Here is a 17,645-nt window from a genome sequence, read left to right as displayed (position 1 = left end):
GCCTAAAGCCATTTCAAAAGATGCTGATGTATAAATTTAATTTAAAGATGACAAATCCCATGATTAGAACTTCAACTCTTTATGAAATGAAGCTTGATTGCACTAAAAATGCTGTAGAAGGAATTTAAGTCAGGCTTTATAAAGTCTAATAGAATGCAGCCCACTTTACACTTGTTCTTGCTAGGATCTTGATATTCTTAGCAGTTATTATCACCTTTTCTCTGGAAATGAATAGCACTGTGTGAAAACAAAAAGGTGTAAAAGGACTTTTGACAGGACATTTAAGTGAATTATGGATATTTCAATTGAAGTGCAGTGTGTTAGTCAAGTGCTACCTGCTGGGCAGGAGCTGGGTATAATTCTCTAGCCTCATACGGGAAAAATGAATGGCCTTTCCTCAGTAGTGGGCAAATCTATAAATGCTCTGTGCTTGGGTTTTCACTTTTTCTTATTCTGTGGGATTACAAAGATTCATGCATGTGCATTCACATTCTGTCCAGTTTCCTTAGTGCTTGGTGGAATGAGAATCAGAGATTGCAGGGAAGAAGCAGATTGTTTTGTTAGCTTGCAGATTTGCTTTTTTTGAATGGAGGTGATAGCTTTAAGATGAAAAATCTGTTGAGGTTTTGCTGGAGTAAGCCTCTTTGTCTGTTTGTTAAATAAATAAACAAATTGTGTATCCTAAACCTTCCAGCAGAGATTTTATGTCCCAAAATATCTGGATGTCCATCACTGCCTCCAGGACTCTGCAGTGAAACGCAAACTGTCTGCTGTCACCCAAGCGTAGAATTCAGCTTTTCTCTCTGCCCATTCCTGGGGTACTCTAGCTGGTTTTGTTTCCATACCTGTCACAGACATATTTTTCTACTTTACAGGAACAAAGAAACCAGAATAATAGCTACATTTCCTTTTACAGTATCTTTTTTAGTCTTCTCCAAACATACCACAACCACAAACCTCAGTTTTTACCATTGTGTTTGTACAAGTCTATGGGGCCTTATGATATGCATCCCAGGGTCCTGAAGGAATTAGTTGATGTACTTGGCAAGCCACTCTGCATCATATTTGAAAAATCATGGCCTTCATGTGAAGTCCCTTGTGACCAGAAAAGGTCCTCCTTTCCTCCATCACTCCTGTTTTTAAGAAAGGGAGAAAGGGAACTAGAGGCTGGGGATCCTCACATCTGTTCCTGGGAAAATCATGGAACAGATTCTCCTGGAAGCTATGTTATGGCACATGCAAGATAAGAAGGTGATCTGTGACAGCCATCATTGCTTTACCAAGGGCAAATTGTGTCTGACTAATCTGGTGTCGTTATATGATGAAATGATGGCATCAGTAGACAAAGGAAGAGGAACTGATGTCATCTACCTGGACTTGAGAAGGACTTGGAGGTCCTGGCATATGGAAAGCTGAACGTGAGCCAGCAGCATGTGATTGCAGTCCAGAGGGCCAACTGCATCTTGGGCTGCATCAAAAGAGGGGTGGCAAGCAGGATAAGAGATTTCATTTACCCCTTCTTCTACTTAGGAGGTGGTGAGGCAATGGAACAGATTGAACAGAGAAGTTGTGTATACCCCTCCATGGTGGTGTTCAAGACCAGGATGCATAGGGCACTGGGCAGCCTGATCTAGCTGTTAGCAACTCTGCCCATGGCAGAGAGGTTGGAACTAGATGATCTTTAAGGTCCCATCCCTCTCAAGCCATTATTTTCAACAGATCTATTCCATGATGTATTGGTTTTATTTTCTTACATTTATTACCAGCTCCCAAGATCACTGTGCAATTGCTACTGAATAAGGAGTAGGATTTCTGTATCACTTATGCAAAAGAAGGTGATGAGAGTGCTTTCCAAGGATACAAATGCTATGGAGCAATAGCATTTAATAAAGTAATAAAGAAGAAAAAAAAATTGTTCATCTCATCCAACAACCAATAACAGCTGTTGAGTACAATCTCTATTCAGAGAAACGCTGCTAGCCCTTAAATGAGGGGTGAAGGGATGGATCCAGGCTCCATCCCTTCCTGTCAGTCAGGTGCCTTGCTTGCACCTGAGCTCACTAGGTTAGCCACATCTTCTCATCTGGTGCTTAGTCGTTGGTTCAGGCTGTGACCTGGCAATCCCACTGCAACTTATATTACACTTCAAAATGTGGAAGTATACATATGCATCATTCCCTGCCCCTCAGAGTGGCCATAGTCTTAGGCCTTGTAAAGCAGAAAACTTCACCAGATGGCTATTGTCATTGGAGCTTCTAAAAGCTTTAGAGCTGCAATGTGTTTGGGCTCTGCATGCTACTTACTAAATGGTAGCTTTTGAAATTACAGTTACTGAACGTACTTGACCTGCATGGTGGAAGTAATAAAAATATTTTGCACTCAGTGACTTTCTATCTGAGGAACTAAAAGCTCTTAAATAAGCTCTCTGCTTGTAAGAAGTAAAGAGTGTACAGAGGCTTTATGAGGTGTTTGGGACTCAAAATTGCTGGCTGACTCCATGGCCTGGGGCTCAATCAAGGATTGCTTCTATCCCTAGCAGCAACACCTGGGAGATACGGCAGTTGCAGGGTGCATGCAATCTCTTCAGAGCAGTAGTGCAATTAGTCTTGAGGAGAGCCAGCCTGTGTGTGAGTTTGTATGCTAAAATGTTCTGCAGAGGGAGCAAGAATGGCATACAGCGTACCAATGATTTATCTTCTCTGTAGATTATGAGAATGATCTGAAGCAATTTTTAAGATCTGCAGATATAAGATCCTAAGGTGTGAAGGGATATATCTTATCTATGCAGTTGAGCTAAACAGATAGGTGTCTGCTAGGACTGGTCTCTGTGTTAGGCAAAGCAATTAGGTCCTTCATTAAAGTACCACATGTTGACTGTGAATTTACTGAGCTTAAATACTCAACATCAAGAATTGCGTAATGGTATTCATTAATAATGAAAGAAAATGGCTGTATTTGAGATCTGCTTTTGTATAGTCAATATATTTTTTTTGTTACTTTTTTTCTTATCAAAGTGATTCAGTTTTTGATTTTCAGGATCTAAAGATCATCTGTGGAGGTATCTTGATGATAGTTCTCTTGGTGACTTTTGTTTTGTCTTTTAGATTGATTTGATTGTGACTTTGGGTGGACTTGGAGGACGCTTTGACCAAACAATGGCATCAGTGGAAACACTTTTTCATGCAACAAATATCACCCCTTTTCCAGTGATAGTTATCCAGGAGAGCTCGCTGATTTATTTGCTTCAACCAGTAAGTGCTGTGAATACCTGACCTTTCATCCATCCTCACCCTGTAGGTCTGCCAACATTAGGAGCTCATTTTAGTTGTAATTTGTAGGAACAGAACCTAAATTGAAAATACATTGCAGGGAAGTGGACAGAAGATAACATATTCTGCATTCCTGCCTTGAAAAAAATTGGTTTGGGTTTTTTAAGAGGGGAGGAATTCAGAAATCAAAGAGGTATGAAAGCAAAATTTCAGTACTTCTGGAAATTTGATTATAAATGAAAAAAAAATCCTCAAATTTAATTAGATTCCAGTAATGTAAGCATTTAACACACAGTCCTTTGCATGTTGAGTAGAAGGATGCCTGCACTATGAGGAGAAAAAAACCCAAAACATAGAGGTGGTATGAAGCAGTTTCTGACAGAAGTGTCTGATGGAGTTCTGTGGTGGTCTGAGTGGCATAGATCATTTCGATGGGGATCCAGATAGGATCATCAAGATAATTTATTTAAGATGTATTATTTTTTCAGATTTTTCAGGTCTTACTCCGTTTATTGAGTCATAAAACAATGCATATGAAAAATCTTGCAGGAGTTTCTGCTTCTAAGATTTAAATTAATGGCAAATCTAAGCACCAAAGAGCCTTCTTTAACAGTGATTCATTTGCTTGAAAAAAGCTTTTCCTGATATCAGCGTTTCTATAAGCTTAACTAACTTCTCATTTTTATCACAGAAAGCTTTTTTCATTGCAATAAATAACATTCACAAATAAATGTGACAGTGCCCTGCACCGTACATGCTTATTGCAAAATATTAATATGATCTGGGCTTATAGATTTAAATCCATGGGACAGACATTGTACTAATAACTTCTAAGCACTGTATCTGCAGGAATGACTGTAGGCACAGGAGTTAATTTGTGACTGTGATCATTAATTGCATGACTAAATGGATAGATGAGGCAGCAGAATGAGGGGGCAGTGGAGCTAAAGTGCAGCTGGTTAAAATCTGGTTGTGAGGAGCAACTCACTTGTGGTGGGCCTGTGGGTGCAGCACTTTGCTGGCCCCAGTAAATTATTTTCAGCAGAGTTTTGGAGAATATCAAATTTAGCTTACAGAATACTTATTTGGACTGGAAAGACTTTTAATTCTTTTAATTAATCTTTTCCTTAAGTGGCTTTGAAATGTTGTGCATTATGCTTGCTTTCAGAAGTGTCCTCAATGAGCATGAGTATTTTTTGCAGCTTGAAAAAATTAACAGCCTGCATGTTTAAATAGAAATCAGAGATTGCCAGCTGTTTGGGTTTGCTGGAAACTTTTTACATTCTGGTTTTATGATTCCTGACTGTCAGTCTGCGTTGCCACTGATAACTTGAGGCTGATTTGAGAATTCAAAAATAAAGGGTAAATACAGAATGCAGGCCTTTTAGACAACTTAATGCAGACTTTAACTAAGGGATGGTTTTCACTGTTGGTTTAAACTTGTTGCTGTCAGCATCTTCTGTCAACTGTCACGGTAATAACTGATAATGACATTAATCCTGTATTGTTTAGACAAAAATCACATTAGTAGTTTATACACAGGGACAAACAAGAATCCTAAGATTCCTTAGCTTGGAAATACTTTCTTCCCCAGGAATTCAGCATCATATTTTTCTCTTGTAAGCAACTAGAATCCTGGCATTCTCTGCCTTCCCCCTCTCTCCTTTGTAATTTGAAATTAAGCTAGGAGGGAAATGAACACAGTGGGAGATAAGCTAGCTTTTTGAATTGCAAGTCTGGAAACTTAAAAGAAAAATAACAAACAAGTCAAGGTTTTGAGATCCAAAAGCAAACGATAAAGTTAAGGGCATCTTGCCTTTGTTATAAAAAGCAGGACTGAAACCCTTTTCTCTTGGGGAAAAAGTATCTGATCTTTATTGGATTCTTTGGATAAAACATATGAGCAAAAATTAACTGTATTTTTTCTTGAAAATAATGTTAGCCCTCTGCTCATTGTGGTAGGAGATTATTAGTTCTATATCATGTGTACCTGGACAGAAGCTAAAATTCTTGGATATATCCATGAAAATGGTAATCCCATAGCAGCTCTAGAAAGGAGACAAAGGGAAATAGCAAGTCAGGCTCTGGAATTTCTAGCTGCTCATACAGAGACTAAGGGAAAGATTCAGTAAATGTGTATTTCAGTACACCAAAAAAAATATTAAATAATTGCTAATAATTTCAGATTTTTGGACAGCTGATAAAGAGAGGCGTAGCAAAAGAAATATATCAATATTGAACACACCTGTAAAAGTGCAAAGTTGTAGGAAACCAGAAGCATTAAGAGTAATAGAGAAATACAGCAAGGACAATTACTGACTAGGAATATACATACTACAAACTGAGGTGGACCAGATCAACAAAGTCTTATTTCATTAGCCAATAAAATTACCTAAATACTGAATGTAAGGGTAGATGGTTTTTTATGTGCTGAACCATCTCTTGGGAAATGGATAGACAGTGCAAGATTTTGAAGCCTATCAGGAAAAACATTCTCTCACCCATCACAGACTCTCCTGCTTTTATTTTTCTCAGGGTCTGCAAGGTTTTTGCATTTGTACACCACATCCACATGGCTAGTGCGTGATACACAGCCCAACTGTATTGTGTACCTGTGTACCTGTTTGCAAAACAAAGTTTTGCTCTTTGCTCTTACCAAAGTTTGCTCTTTCTATGAAACAGAATGTTGTCAGCTATAGACATGAATATCAGTTCCCTTAAAAGTATCAGAATACTTTGTTTCATCCCAAGATCATTCTTCCATCAAGGACTTGGTGGAGGTAGGTGATCCTCCCACTCTACTCTGCCCTGGTAAGACCTCATCTGGAGCACTGCATCCAGTTCTGGGCTCCCCAGTACAAAGAAGACAAGGATCTCTTGGAAAGAGTCCAGCAGAGGGCCACGAAGATGGTGAAGGGCCTGGAGCATCTCTCCTATGAGGAAAGGCTGGGTGAACTGGGTCTGTTCAGCCTTGAGAAAAGAAGACTGAGAGGGGACCTGATCCAGGTCTAAGGTGTGGGGGGCAGAATGGCGAGGCCGGACTGTTTTGAGCAGTGTGTGGAGACAGGACAAGGGGAAACAGCCAGAAACTGCAGCAGAGGAAGTTCTGCACAAATGTGCACAAGAACTTCTTTAGGTGAGGTGATGGAGCACTGGAACAGGCTGCCCAGGGAGGTGGTGGAGTCTCCTTCTCTGGAGATGTTCAAGACCTGCCTGGACACCTACCTGTGCGACCTACTGTAGGGAACCTGCTTTGGCAGGGGGGTTGGACTCGATGATCTCTGGAAGTCCCTTCCAACCCCTACAGTTCTGTGATTCTGTGATTCTGTGATTCTGTGATTCTGTGATTCTGTGAGACCTGGACAATCTGGAAAGCTGGGTGCAGAGGAACAACCTTATGAGGTCCAACAAGAGTATATCCACCTGGAGAGTAATAACCACATGCATCAATACAAGTTATGGGCTTACCTGCTAGAGAGGAGCTCTACAGAGAAGGACCTAGGTGTCCTGGTAGACAAAAGGTCGAACATGAGTTATCAGTGTGCCTTTGTGGCCAAGAAGGCTAATGTTATCCTGTGGTGCACTAAAAAGAGAGTGGGCAGCTTGTCAAGGGAGATTCTCCTCCCCCTATTCTGCCCTGGTGAGTCCCCATCTGAAGTACTGTGGACAGTTCTGGGCCCCCAGTTCAAGAAAGACAGGGAACTTCAAGAGATTTTACAAGTTGATTAGGGGCCTGGAGCATCTCTTTCATGAGGGAAGATTGAAAGACTAGGGACTGTTCAGCCTGAAGAAGAGAAGACTGAGAGGGAATCTTAACATTACTTACAAGTATCTCAAGGGTGCGTGTCAAGACAATGGGAACAGGTGCATTTTGGTCATTGCCAATAACAGGACAAGGGACAATGGACACAAACTGGAACATATGAAGTTTCATATGAACATGAGAAAAAAAAATACTTTGGGCATTTCAGAGCACAGAACAGGCCACTCAGGGAGGCTGTGGAGTCTCCTTCTCCAGAGATATCCCAAACTCACCTGAACGTTTTCCTATACAACCTACTATAGATGGTATTCAGAGGTTATATCAGAGAATCATAGGATGGCTTAGGTAGAAGGGGCCTTGAATATCATTTAGTTCCAGCTCCCCTGCTGTGGGCAGGGTTGCCAGACACTAAATCAGGCTGTGCCAGAGATTCAGCCCAGCCTTGAATGGCTCCAGGAATGGGACATCCACAACTTTTCTGAGCAACCTATTCCAATTCTCAACACCCTCTGAGTAAAGAATTTCTACCTAATGTCTAACATAAACTTTCCCTCTTTTAATTGAAAGCCATTCCCCCTTGTCCTGTCACTGTCAGACTGTGTCAAAAGTCAGTCTCTCACCTGCTTACAAGCTTCCCTCAAATATTGAAAGGTCACAATGAGGTCTCCTCAGAAGTTTTTCTTCTTGGAGCTAAACAATCCCAGTTCCCTCAACCTTTCTTTATAAGAGAGCCTTCTAATCATCCTCATAGCCCTCTCTGAATCTGCTCCAGCAGCTCTCTTTCTTGTGTGGGGACCCCAGGCCTGGATGGAGTATTCCAAATGGGGCCTAATAAGGGCAGAGTAGTGGGAGACAATCGTCTGCTTTTCCTTACAGGCCACCCGTCTTTTGATGCAGCTCAGGATTCCATTAGCCTTTTGGGCTGCAAGTGCACACTGCTGGCACAAGTCCAGCTTTTTGTCTGCCAGTAGCCTCAAGTCCTTCTCTGCAGGGCTTCTTGCAATGAGTTCTTATCCCAGTCTGGGATTGCCTCAACGCAAGCAGCACCTTGCACTTGGCCTTGTCGAATCTCATTAGACTCCTGTAGGCTCACTTTTCAAGTTCCCTCTGGATGGGATCCCTTCCTTATACTGTATCAACTGCACCACTCAGCTTAGTGTCATCGCAAACTTGCTGAGGGTGCACTTGATCACACTGTCTAAGTCACTGATAAAGTTATTGAACTGCACCAGTTCCAGGATAGACCCTTAGGGATACTACTCATTACCAGCCTCCATCTGGACATAGATGCATGGACCCTCTGGTTGCAACCATTCAACTAATTATTTATCTGATATTCTTTACCTGATAGTCTACCCTTTAAATCCATATCCCTGTAATTTAGAGATAAGGATCTGGTGAAGAACACTGTCAAAGGCTGGCTCTAGTCCAGACATCAGTTGCCCTTGCTCTCTCCACCAATGACATCACTCTGTCATAGACACCTGCCAGATTGGTCTCTCCCTTCCAACCCCTATGATTCTGTGATTCTGTTATTGATTCTGTTATACTATTCTGATTCTTGGTTATTGGATTTCCCTCTACATTTACTCTATAATTTTCACTAGTTTATAGTGGGCTGAAAAAAATGTTGTGGAATTCTGCTTGTGTTACTATTCAGGTTTCAGTAGAATAAGCATCTCTTTAGGGTTGGACCCAGAGTAGGTCAAGAATAAATTTAAGGCATTTGTCAGTCTTCAAGATATGTCTTTGAAAAGAAAATAAACCTCCGAAATTCCCTTTTAAAGTAGCTTCTGTCTTTCCAGATATCTTATTTGCTTGATAAAATGTTTTCATCCCTTCTTTTTCATGCCCGTTAGCAGTATCTATGCTGCTGACAGTCTTACCTGCTTGCAGTGTCCTGACTGGAGGTCTGGATACTGCATTTTTTCACCTCTGATTGCTTTTTTCTTGTCAGTAATATGGGCCTGATAGAAGATTGGACGTAGGTAGTTGTCTCACTCATGATAAAACAGGTGTTGGGCAAATGGGATGCATTTAATGTGCTCAATTAATGCAAATCAACATTGATCTTACATGTGAAGTTTGCTCAGGAGGGTCTTACTAGGCCTATGAATGTGTAAATCTCTTTTATCATAAGATCTTTGTGGATAGTTTGTACATTAGGCATACAGTAACAAACTCTTAAATGTATAACCTTAGGATATAGTAAATCTGTTCATTTCAGCAGCACTTATACAGGGATTTCTTTTAATACCCGTGTCACAAATAGGAAGCAGATGTGTTCATTAATTGGTTCTATTAATGATTATTTGTTTGCTGCCTGGGATTTTATTCTCTGTAGTATCATTTTACAAAGTGCAGGTCTTCAAGGATAGGATAAGTGGTTCTCTACACAGCAAAGAACTGATTTACTTAAGTCCGTCCATTTTGGTACTGGAGCACTACCCACATTAGACAGGTCAACAGGATCGTCACAACCTTTTAAAGTATTCTCTCAAATAACAGTAAATTTCCTAGGTTTTCAAAGTGCCTTTACAGTCATTGCTATGATACGCAACAGCGTTTATACTATGCTGTTTTCAGTGGAACTGAGCGTATTTCTGTTTTCAAAAGCAACAAAAAGTTTTATTGTCTCAGACAATGTGCTGTGAATAGAATGCATATAATAGCAACTTGGCACTTTTTTAATACAACCCTTTGGGAAGCTTGGCTGTATTTATCGTGCTCATAATCTCAGCTTAAAAGCTTTTGTTATTGTTAAATCAAACTCTCACACAACTAATGATTAATGGAAATATTTCTAGAACTTTGTTTTTACATTATTGCCAGTCATTATATTTGATTTTGAACATAAATGTTCTCAGCTTGATTTCATCCCTGTTCCTTTCCTCCTCCTCTCTGTGGCAGTATTAATTTCCACCCTTTGATTATTTTATCTCCATACCTTTTTACCTTTTTCTGCACCCAGCTGATAATGTACCACAACAGTTGTAGTTTTTGCCATTTCCATAGGTAACACAATGACATCTGTATTTTTCTTTTTGCTGCTGTTGTTTTCAAGTGTATGCTGCCACTTATGTGGTAGTCATTGAAAAAAAGATGATGGAAACAAATTTTTTGTCAAAAGATAATGGAAAACTATCTAGATCTTTCTAGATAGTGAATGAGGTGTCTTGCAGCAGTTGGGTAGATCTTAAGAAATCCTATTTCTGTATTGTCCCAAATGTTACAACAAGAATGGGTGAAAGAATACCACTTGTAACTCACATTTGATTTAAGTTATTCACTGAATTTATTCTTACTGGACAAACTATCATGGCAGCCTGAAAATTAGAGTAAGATTGTTTTGTCCTCTAATCTTGTAACTGGTTTCTTTTCCTTCCCCATTATCCCCTTCACCTCCCTTAGTCCTTCATCATTTCCAAGATTGCTCATAGATATCTTCATTTGTATTTTTTAAAGCTTCAGTTTGACTTCTTATTCCTCTCCAGCATCCTCTTAAGCCATGAGAGTTCTTCTCTGTCCACTTCTAGCCTGCAAGCTCCCAGGTTTTTCCCCTTCAGATCCTTTCAGAATGCACTACTGAAGGTCAATTCCCTTTCTCTCTCTCCTTCACTGTGTTTTGTTGCGTGGTTTCTATTTTAGAATATACATACACTGTAATACATTTAGTCAAGTTGATCTTGAAAGCACTTGGAGAAGTCAGTTCTCTGTTTTCTGTCTGTGCTTTTCTCAATAAAATAAGGTCTCTTACTGATTTTTTAAAGAAAAGTCTTACAATCTAGCCTGTATAATAACAGTAAGCCAATACGCAAGCCATGGGTTTGGCTTAACAGATAAGAGGTTTTTTAAAAAAAAAATTTGCATTTTAATATTTTAATTCCTGCTTACCTACTGCCTTTGGTTTAGCTCTTGGCTCCTGGTATGATAGCCCTTTGGGCTTGTGACATTTGAGAGCTGGAAACTGTCCTTTTGAAGAAGAAAGTCAAAGTTGTTACATACTTGCTGGGAAGTATGAAATGACATTTTAGAGAAGTATGCAGTATTGGAAGACTCTTGATAAAATCCTGGATACTGGTGAGCTTCTGATAATGGCCTCTTTTGTTTTATGAATTTACTTCATGCGAACAGAAAGCCAGATTTCTGCATAAGTTTTGTATAGATAGGGCTTAAATTCAGTAAGCTGGGCCAGAATGTCAGAAAATGAAAAATGTGAAGTTAATAACAGGTAGGTTCAATTTTGAGTAATACAGATCTCAATTAAATTCTCTATAAAGTACTTTTACCTATCTGTTTAACACATGAATGTACTAAGTTTTCCCATGGAGTAGCTCTGAGCAGTGGTAATATGGACATTCACTGAGAACAGACAATCCCACTCCTTCACCCTCTTCTTCATCATCATCTTTGTTATAGGCAACATAGAACGGCCTGGGTTGAAAAGGCCCACAATGATCATCTAGTTTCAAAAAACATCTGTGATTCCATCATGAGAGACCCTGTACTTGTATTCCTTTTCTTCCTCTCTCTGTACTACAAGAAAGAAGTGGCATGGCACATTGCATACCTAAAAGGATATCAAGCCTGAAATTATTACACCTCTGCCTTCAGCAGGCAGATGTTCACAACCATTATAGGAATATACGGCCCATCACCACATGAAGGTGGGCGTAATGAGAGGATAGATGATACAGGATAACTATCTAGTTCAAGTATTAGATGAACAGCCCCGAGGGGAAGCTCTACTGGACCTGGTGCTCACCAATGCAGAGAACATTAGAGGGTTAAGATTGGAGGCAGCCTGGGTTGCAGTCATAATGCCCTGGTAGAGTTTGTCATCTTGAGGAATGCATGCCTGGCAAAAAGTAGAGTCAGGACCCTGAATTTCAGGAAAGCAAACTTCCGGCTGATCAAGGAATTGCTGGGTGGATCTTGTGGGAAAGTGTCCTTGAGGGCTGAGGAACAGAACAGAGCTAGCAGCTCTTCAAGGACACCCTTCTGAGATTGCAGGAGCTCTCCATCCCCCAGCAGAAGAAGAAACGGAGCAGAGGAGGGCGAGTGGTATGGCTGAGCAAGGACCTGCAGCTTAAACTTTATTAGGGAAAAGCAGAAAGAGGGAAATGTACAGGAAGTGGAAGCAGGGTTGTGTAGCCTGTGAAAAATATAGGGACATTGTATACATGTGCAGAGATAGCATCAGGAAAGCCAAGGCAAAGATGGAGGTGAACTTGGCAAGGGATGAGAAAAATAAAAAGAGGTTCTAGGGGTACATAGGCAGGAGGAGACAGACAAAGATCATAGGCTCCCCCTCTGATAAATGAGGATGGAGAACTGGCTTACTCAGACATGGAAAAAGCTGAGGTATTCAATAATAGCTTTGCCTCGGTCTTCACTGGTGGTCAGGCTCCTCTGCATGTCTGCCAGGACCCTGAACCTCCAGGTGAGGGTGAGAGGAGTGGATTCTGACTCATAGTAACAGTGGAACAAATCTTAGACTTCCTCATGAAACTGAATGTATATAAGTCCATGGGCCATGTGATATTCATCCTAGGGTTTTAAGAGATGGCTGATAAGGCTGCCGAGCTGCTCTTCATCATATTTGACAAATCATGGCTGTCAGGTGAAATCCCCAGTGACTGGAAAAAGGGAAACATTACTTATATTTTCAAGAAAGGGAAAAAGGATGATCCAGGGAACTATAGGCCAGTGAGCCTCATCACTATACCTGGGAAGATTATGGATCATGGAGCAGAACCTCCTGGGTACCTTATTAAGGCACATATGAGATAGAGGTGATCCAGGACAGCCAGCATGGCTTCACCAAGGGCAGATCTTGCCTGACCAACCTGGAGGCCTTCTATAATCGAGTGACAGCACTGGTGGACAGTGAAAGGGCAATAGATGTCATCACTCTGGACTTCTGCAAAGCCACGAAAAAGGATAAGAACCTGGCATAAAGATAAATTATAACGTGGCCTGAGTTAAAGATAAGCTGCTAAGCTTTATAAGGAAATTTGTGCTGTATCTTCAAGTGGTTCACTACACACTGAAGCGTAATCTGAACATATCTTTTCAAGAATAAAATAATATTGGGTGATGGCGCTGGACAGCAGCCAAAGATGGAGTTCACCACAGTCTTTAATGAAGATAAAAAAACCCCACATTTGAAAGTACATTCTGCTCCATGTGTAAACAGAATCTTCATATTCTGTCTCAATAATTTACTCTGTATTGCCACCTGCCTTCCCATCATCACTGTAGAACTGTTAGGTCACAGCTTCAATTGCTGACTGAGCACCTGGTGAACGGATGTGACCAGAAGAAGTAGACCCAGGGTGGAGACGTTCTGGGCTCATATGAAGGCTAGTCACTGAAGGGAACATATCTCTTGGACCTAGGATGCTTTTTGAGAAGGAGCTAGAAAGCCCCTTCACCAGCGGAGTGAGTTAAACTCTTCCTTCTGCATGTGATTATTGGCCTACCCGTGAATGTTTTACCTGTCAGAAACAATTTTGCTTCTTTCTGAGCAGAACATTTGGTGTAGTTGGCAGGGTACCAAGGAAAGCATCTTAAAGACAGAAATAGCATTTGTAAAGACTATTCCTGGGCTCCATCAGAAGAGGGGTGGCAAGCAGGGACAGGGAAGTGATTGTCCCTCTCTACTTTGCCTTTGCGAGGCCCCATCTGTCTCCAGGCTTGGGGCCTCCAATGCAGGAAAGATGTGGAGCTGCTGGAGAGGGTCCAGAGGAGATCCACAAAGGCCGGCTGAGGCAGCTGGGCTTGTTCAGTCAAGGGAAGAGAAGGATGGGAGGAGACTTCATTGCAGCCTTCCAGCATTTAGACGGGGATTATAAACAGGAGGGGAGTCAACTTGTTACAAGGGTAGACAGTGACAGGACAAGGGGAACGGTTTTAAGCTCAAGGAGAGAAGGTTTAGATTAGATGTCGGGGGAAGTTCTATACAGAGAGCGTGGTCAGGTGCTGGAACAGGCTGCCCAGAGAGGTTGTGGATGCTCCGTCCCTGGAGGCTGGATGGGGCCCTGGCTACCTGGTCTACTACCAAATCTGGAGGTTGGTGGCCCAGCCTGTGGCAGGGGGGTTGGAACTTGATGATCCTTGAGGTCCTTTCCAACCCAAGGCATTCTATGATTCTATTCCACAATGGTTTGGATGCAGAAGATCTCTCTTGAAAAGGAGTTACCTGGGTTTCTAGTATCTCTGTAGCATTCTGCCGTGGAGGTAGTAGAAAAATGGAAACCATTTAGGAGTTACAGGGACATTCCCAAGTTGCCATCTTGTATGGCTGAATTTCTTGGAAAATTTGAGAAATCATATTTCAACTGCTAGGGAACGGCAGCTTAATGCATCAACTGTGGCACGGCCACAGCTAGTACCGTTGAATTCCTTCAAATCTGAAGAAAAGTTAGGGGAGGAAAATGAGGTGATATTTGCCCAAGTTGAGCACAAGCCTACCTTGTTTTGTGGGGTGATAAGCTCAAAAAACAGGTAGGAATCTACCAATGGAGAAATTTAGATCCATAATCTTGAAAGATTAGGAGAGTGCCTCCTTAGACTGAATGAATACAAGTCTATGGGGCCGGATGGCGTGCTCCAGGGTCCTGAAGGAGCTGGCTGAGGTGGTTGCCGAGCCGCTCTCCATCATATTTGAGAAGTCGTGGCTGTCAGGTGAGGTCCCGAACGACTGGAGGAAGGGTTATGTCACTCCCATATACAAGAAGGGGAGCAGGGAGGACCCGGGGAACTACAGGCCGGTGAGTCTCACCTCCGTGCCTGGGAAGATCATGGAACAGATCCTCCTGGACAACATGCTCGGTCACATAAAGAATGAGCATGTGATCCGAGACAGCCAGCACGGCTTCACCAAAGGAAGGTCATGCCTAACTAATCTTGTGGCCTTCTATGATGGAGTGACGGCATTGGTGGACAAAGGGAAGGCGACCGATGTCATTTACCTGGACCTGAGCAAGGCCTTTGACATGGTCCCCCACCACATCCTCATCTCCAAATTGGAGGGAAGTGGATTTGATGGGTGGACGACCCGATGGATAAGCAATTGGTTGAAAGGCCGCAGACAGAGGGTGGTGGTCAATGGCTCTATGTCCAGGTGGAGGCCGGTAACAAGTGGTGTCCCCCAAGGGTCTGTCTTGGGACCGGTGCTCTTTAACATCTTTATTAATGACATCAATGAGGGAATTGAGTGCACCCTCAGCAAGTTTGCTGACGACACCAAGCTGAGTGGTGCGGTTGATACGGTGGAAGGAAGGGATGCCATTCAGAGGGACCTCGACAGGCTGGAGGGCTGGGCTCGGGTGAACCTGATGAGGTTCAACACGGCAAAGTGCAAGGTTTTGCATTTGGGCCAGAAGAACCCCAGGCACCTGTACAGGCTGGGAGGAACGGTCCTTGAGAGCAGCTCGGCAGAGAAGGACCTGGGGTCCTGATGGACGAGAGACTGAATATGAGCCAGCAGTGCGCTCTGGCAGCTCGAAAGGCAAATGGGATCCTGGGCTCCATCAGGAGAGGGGTGGCCAGCAGGGACAGGGAGGTGATTGTCCCTCTCTACTCGGCTCTTGTGAGGCCCCATCTGGAGTACTGTGTCCAGGTGTGGAGCCCTCAGTACAAGAAAGACATAGAGATTTTGGAAAGGGTCCAGAGGAGGGCAACTAAGATGATCAGGGGGCTGGAGCACCTCCCCTATGAGGACAGGCTGAGGGAGTTGGGCTTGTTCAGCCTGGAGAAGAGAAGGCTGCGGGGTGACCTCATTGCAGCCTATCAATACCTGAAGGGAACCTACACCCAGGAGGGGAGTAAACTCTTCAAAAGGGCTGATAACAGCAGGACTAGGGGAAATGGTTTTAAGTTGAAGGAGGGAAGATTTAGGTTGGATGTTAGGGGAAAGTTCTTTACTAGGAGAGTGGTTAGGCCCTGGAACGGGCTGCCCAGGGAGGTTGTGGATGCCCCGTCCTTGGACGTGTTTAAGGCCAGGTTGGACGGGGTCCTGGGCAACCTGATCTGAATGTGTATGTTTGGTGGCCCTGCTAGGCAGGGGGGTTGGAACTACATGATCCTTGGGGTCCCTTCCAACCCGGGTGATTCTGTGATTCTGTGATTCTGTGAAAGATTATAACCTAGATTAATGGGATCCTTGGTACATAAATGGACCAAAAAATAAGAATAAAATAGAAAATTCTTCTGATAAAGTGGAAACTATTAGTGTAACCCTAAGAAAAACTACAAAGAAGACGCAACTAGAGGCTCTGGTACAACTGGAATCTCTAGAAAATGTGACCGACAGTGACTCAAAAAACTAAAACTTTCCAGGGAAGACCAGCAAGTGTACCCTCTGCTGAAACAATACCACATGGCCACAGCTAGTAGCATTCAAGTACTTTGAGTACTTGAAGTGAGCGTATAAACAGGAGTGGGAATGGCTGTTTATGAGGGTGAATAGTGATACAGGACAAGGGGGAATGGTTTTAAATTGAGATATGAGAGGTTTAGGTTAGATATCAGGAGGAAGTTTTTCACTCAGAGAGTGGTGATGCACTGGAACAGGTTGCCCAAGGAGGTTGTAGATGCCCCATCCTTGGAGCATTTAAGTGTCTCGTTCCAATTTATAAGAGGAAGAGGAGGTTCTTTAGTATATGTATACACCCAGCGTGAGATTAAGAAACAACGGTTGAAATGTTGGTCTGACCTGTTTATTTTAATCCTAATCAGGGAGACGGGGAAGGGCAGGATGGCGACTATTATGAATTAGAGTGATGGGGAAGGGAAGGAGGACGATAGAAAAGATAGGAAAGAAGCAAGAATTATGTAAAGCGGGGATAGTCACCACCAGGATCTAGCAGCATCCCATTGCAAGGCATTTCGAAGGTTCGAGACAAAAGCAGCAGAGGGAGAGCAGCAGCAGCGTGGCCAGCCTTAGGCAGAAAGCAGGTAGCAGGAAGAAGTCATAGAGCCAATCCAGGAAGAAACAGCAGGACTCAGGCAGCAGACCCAGGAGAGTCCATCAGCATGCAGGAATTCCATAGTGAGGAATCTGATGGCATTCTTCATTCTTCAGCATGCAGGTAGAGCACAGAGCAAGTCCAGGAAGGAGGGAAGGAAGTTGTGAGGCTTCTCATGGCAGAAACCTCTTCTTTTTTTGAGGAATCTGTTGGCAGAAAACCTTACCTCATGGCTGTAGGTTCCCTTTTTATCCTTCTTCTGGCAGCATGGCATTCCTGGGTGCTTGGGTAAGGCATGTGATGTAACCCCTGAGATGGCCATCTTCCTTGAGATAAGCCCACAGAAAAGGCTGCTTCCTGGCCATTAATCTCTAGCTTGTCTCTCTCATTGCCCCTGGCCTTGTCCATCTGTGTCGCTCAGACAAACAGTTTCTCAACCCTTGCCCAGGACTTGCTTGGACTTGTCCATCTGTGGCCCCAGTAAGCTTTGAGACAATGATGTAAAAGAATGATCTTTTACAGCCAGGCTGGATGTGGCTCTGTGCAGCCTGGTCTAGTGGTTGGTAACCCTGTCCATGTCAGGGAGGTTGAAACTTGATGGTCATTATGGTCCTTTTTAACCCAAACCATTCTATGATT

The 17,645-nt window shown here is 42.7% G+C and overlaps 1 protein-coding gene across 3 annotated transcripts in view; it reads left to right on the top strand.

Annotated features, from left to right (window-relative positions):
- The window catches only part of TPK1 (thiamin pyrophosphokinase 1), a 187,169-nt gene that overhangs the window by 106,799 nt on the left and 62,725 nt on the right, over positions 1–17,645 (top strand). For all 3 annotated transcript variants that reach the window (XM_042886507.1, XM_042886506.1, XM_042886508.1), the window contains one exon: positions 3,105–3,251. In XM_042886507.1, coding sequence (XP_042742441.1) covers positions 3,105–3,251 — 147 coding nt within the window. The remainder of the gene's footprint in view (positions 1–3,104; positions 3,252–17,645) is intronic.

Source organism: Lagopus leucura, unplaced genomic scaffold, assembly GCF_019238085.1.
Source record: "Lagopus leucura isolate 7727_CA_CO unplaced genomic scaffold, USGS_WTPT01 Super-Scaffold_100058, whole genome shotgun sequence".
Taxonomy (NCBI): Eukaryota; Metazoa; Chordata; class Aves; order Galliformes; family Phasianidae; genus Lagopus; species Lagopus leucura.
The sequence above is the reverse complement of the archived record's forward strand: the minus strand, read 5'-3'. Positions and strand labels throughout refer to the sequence as shown.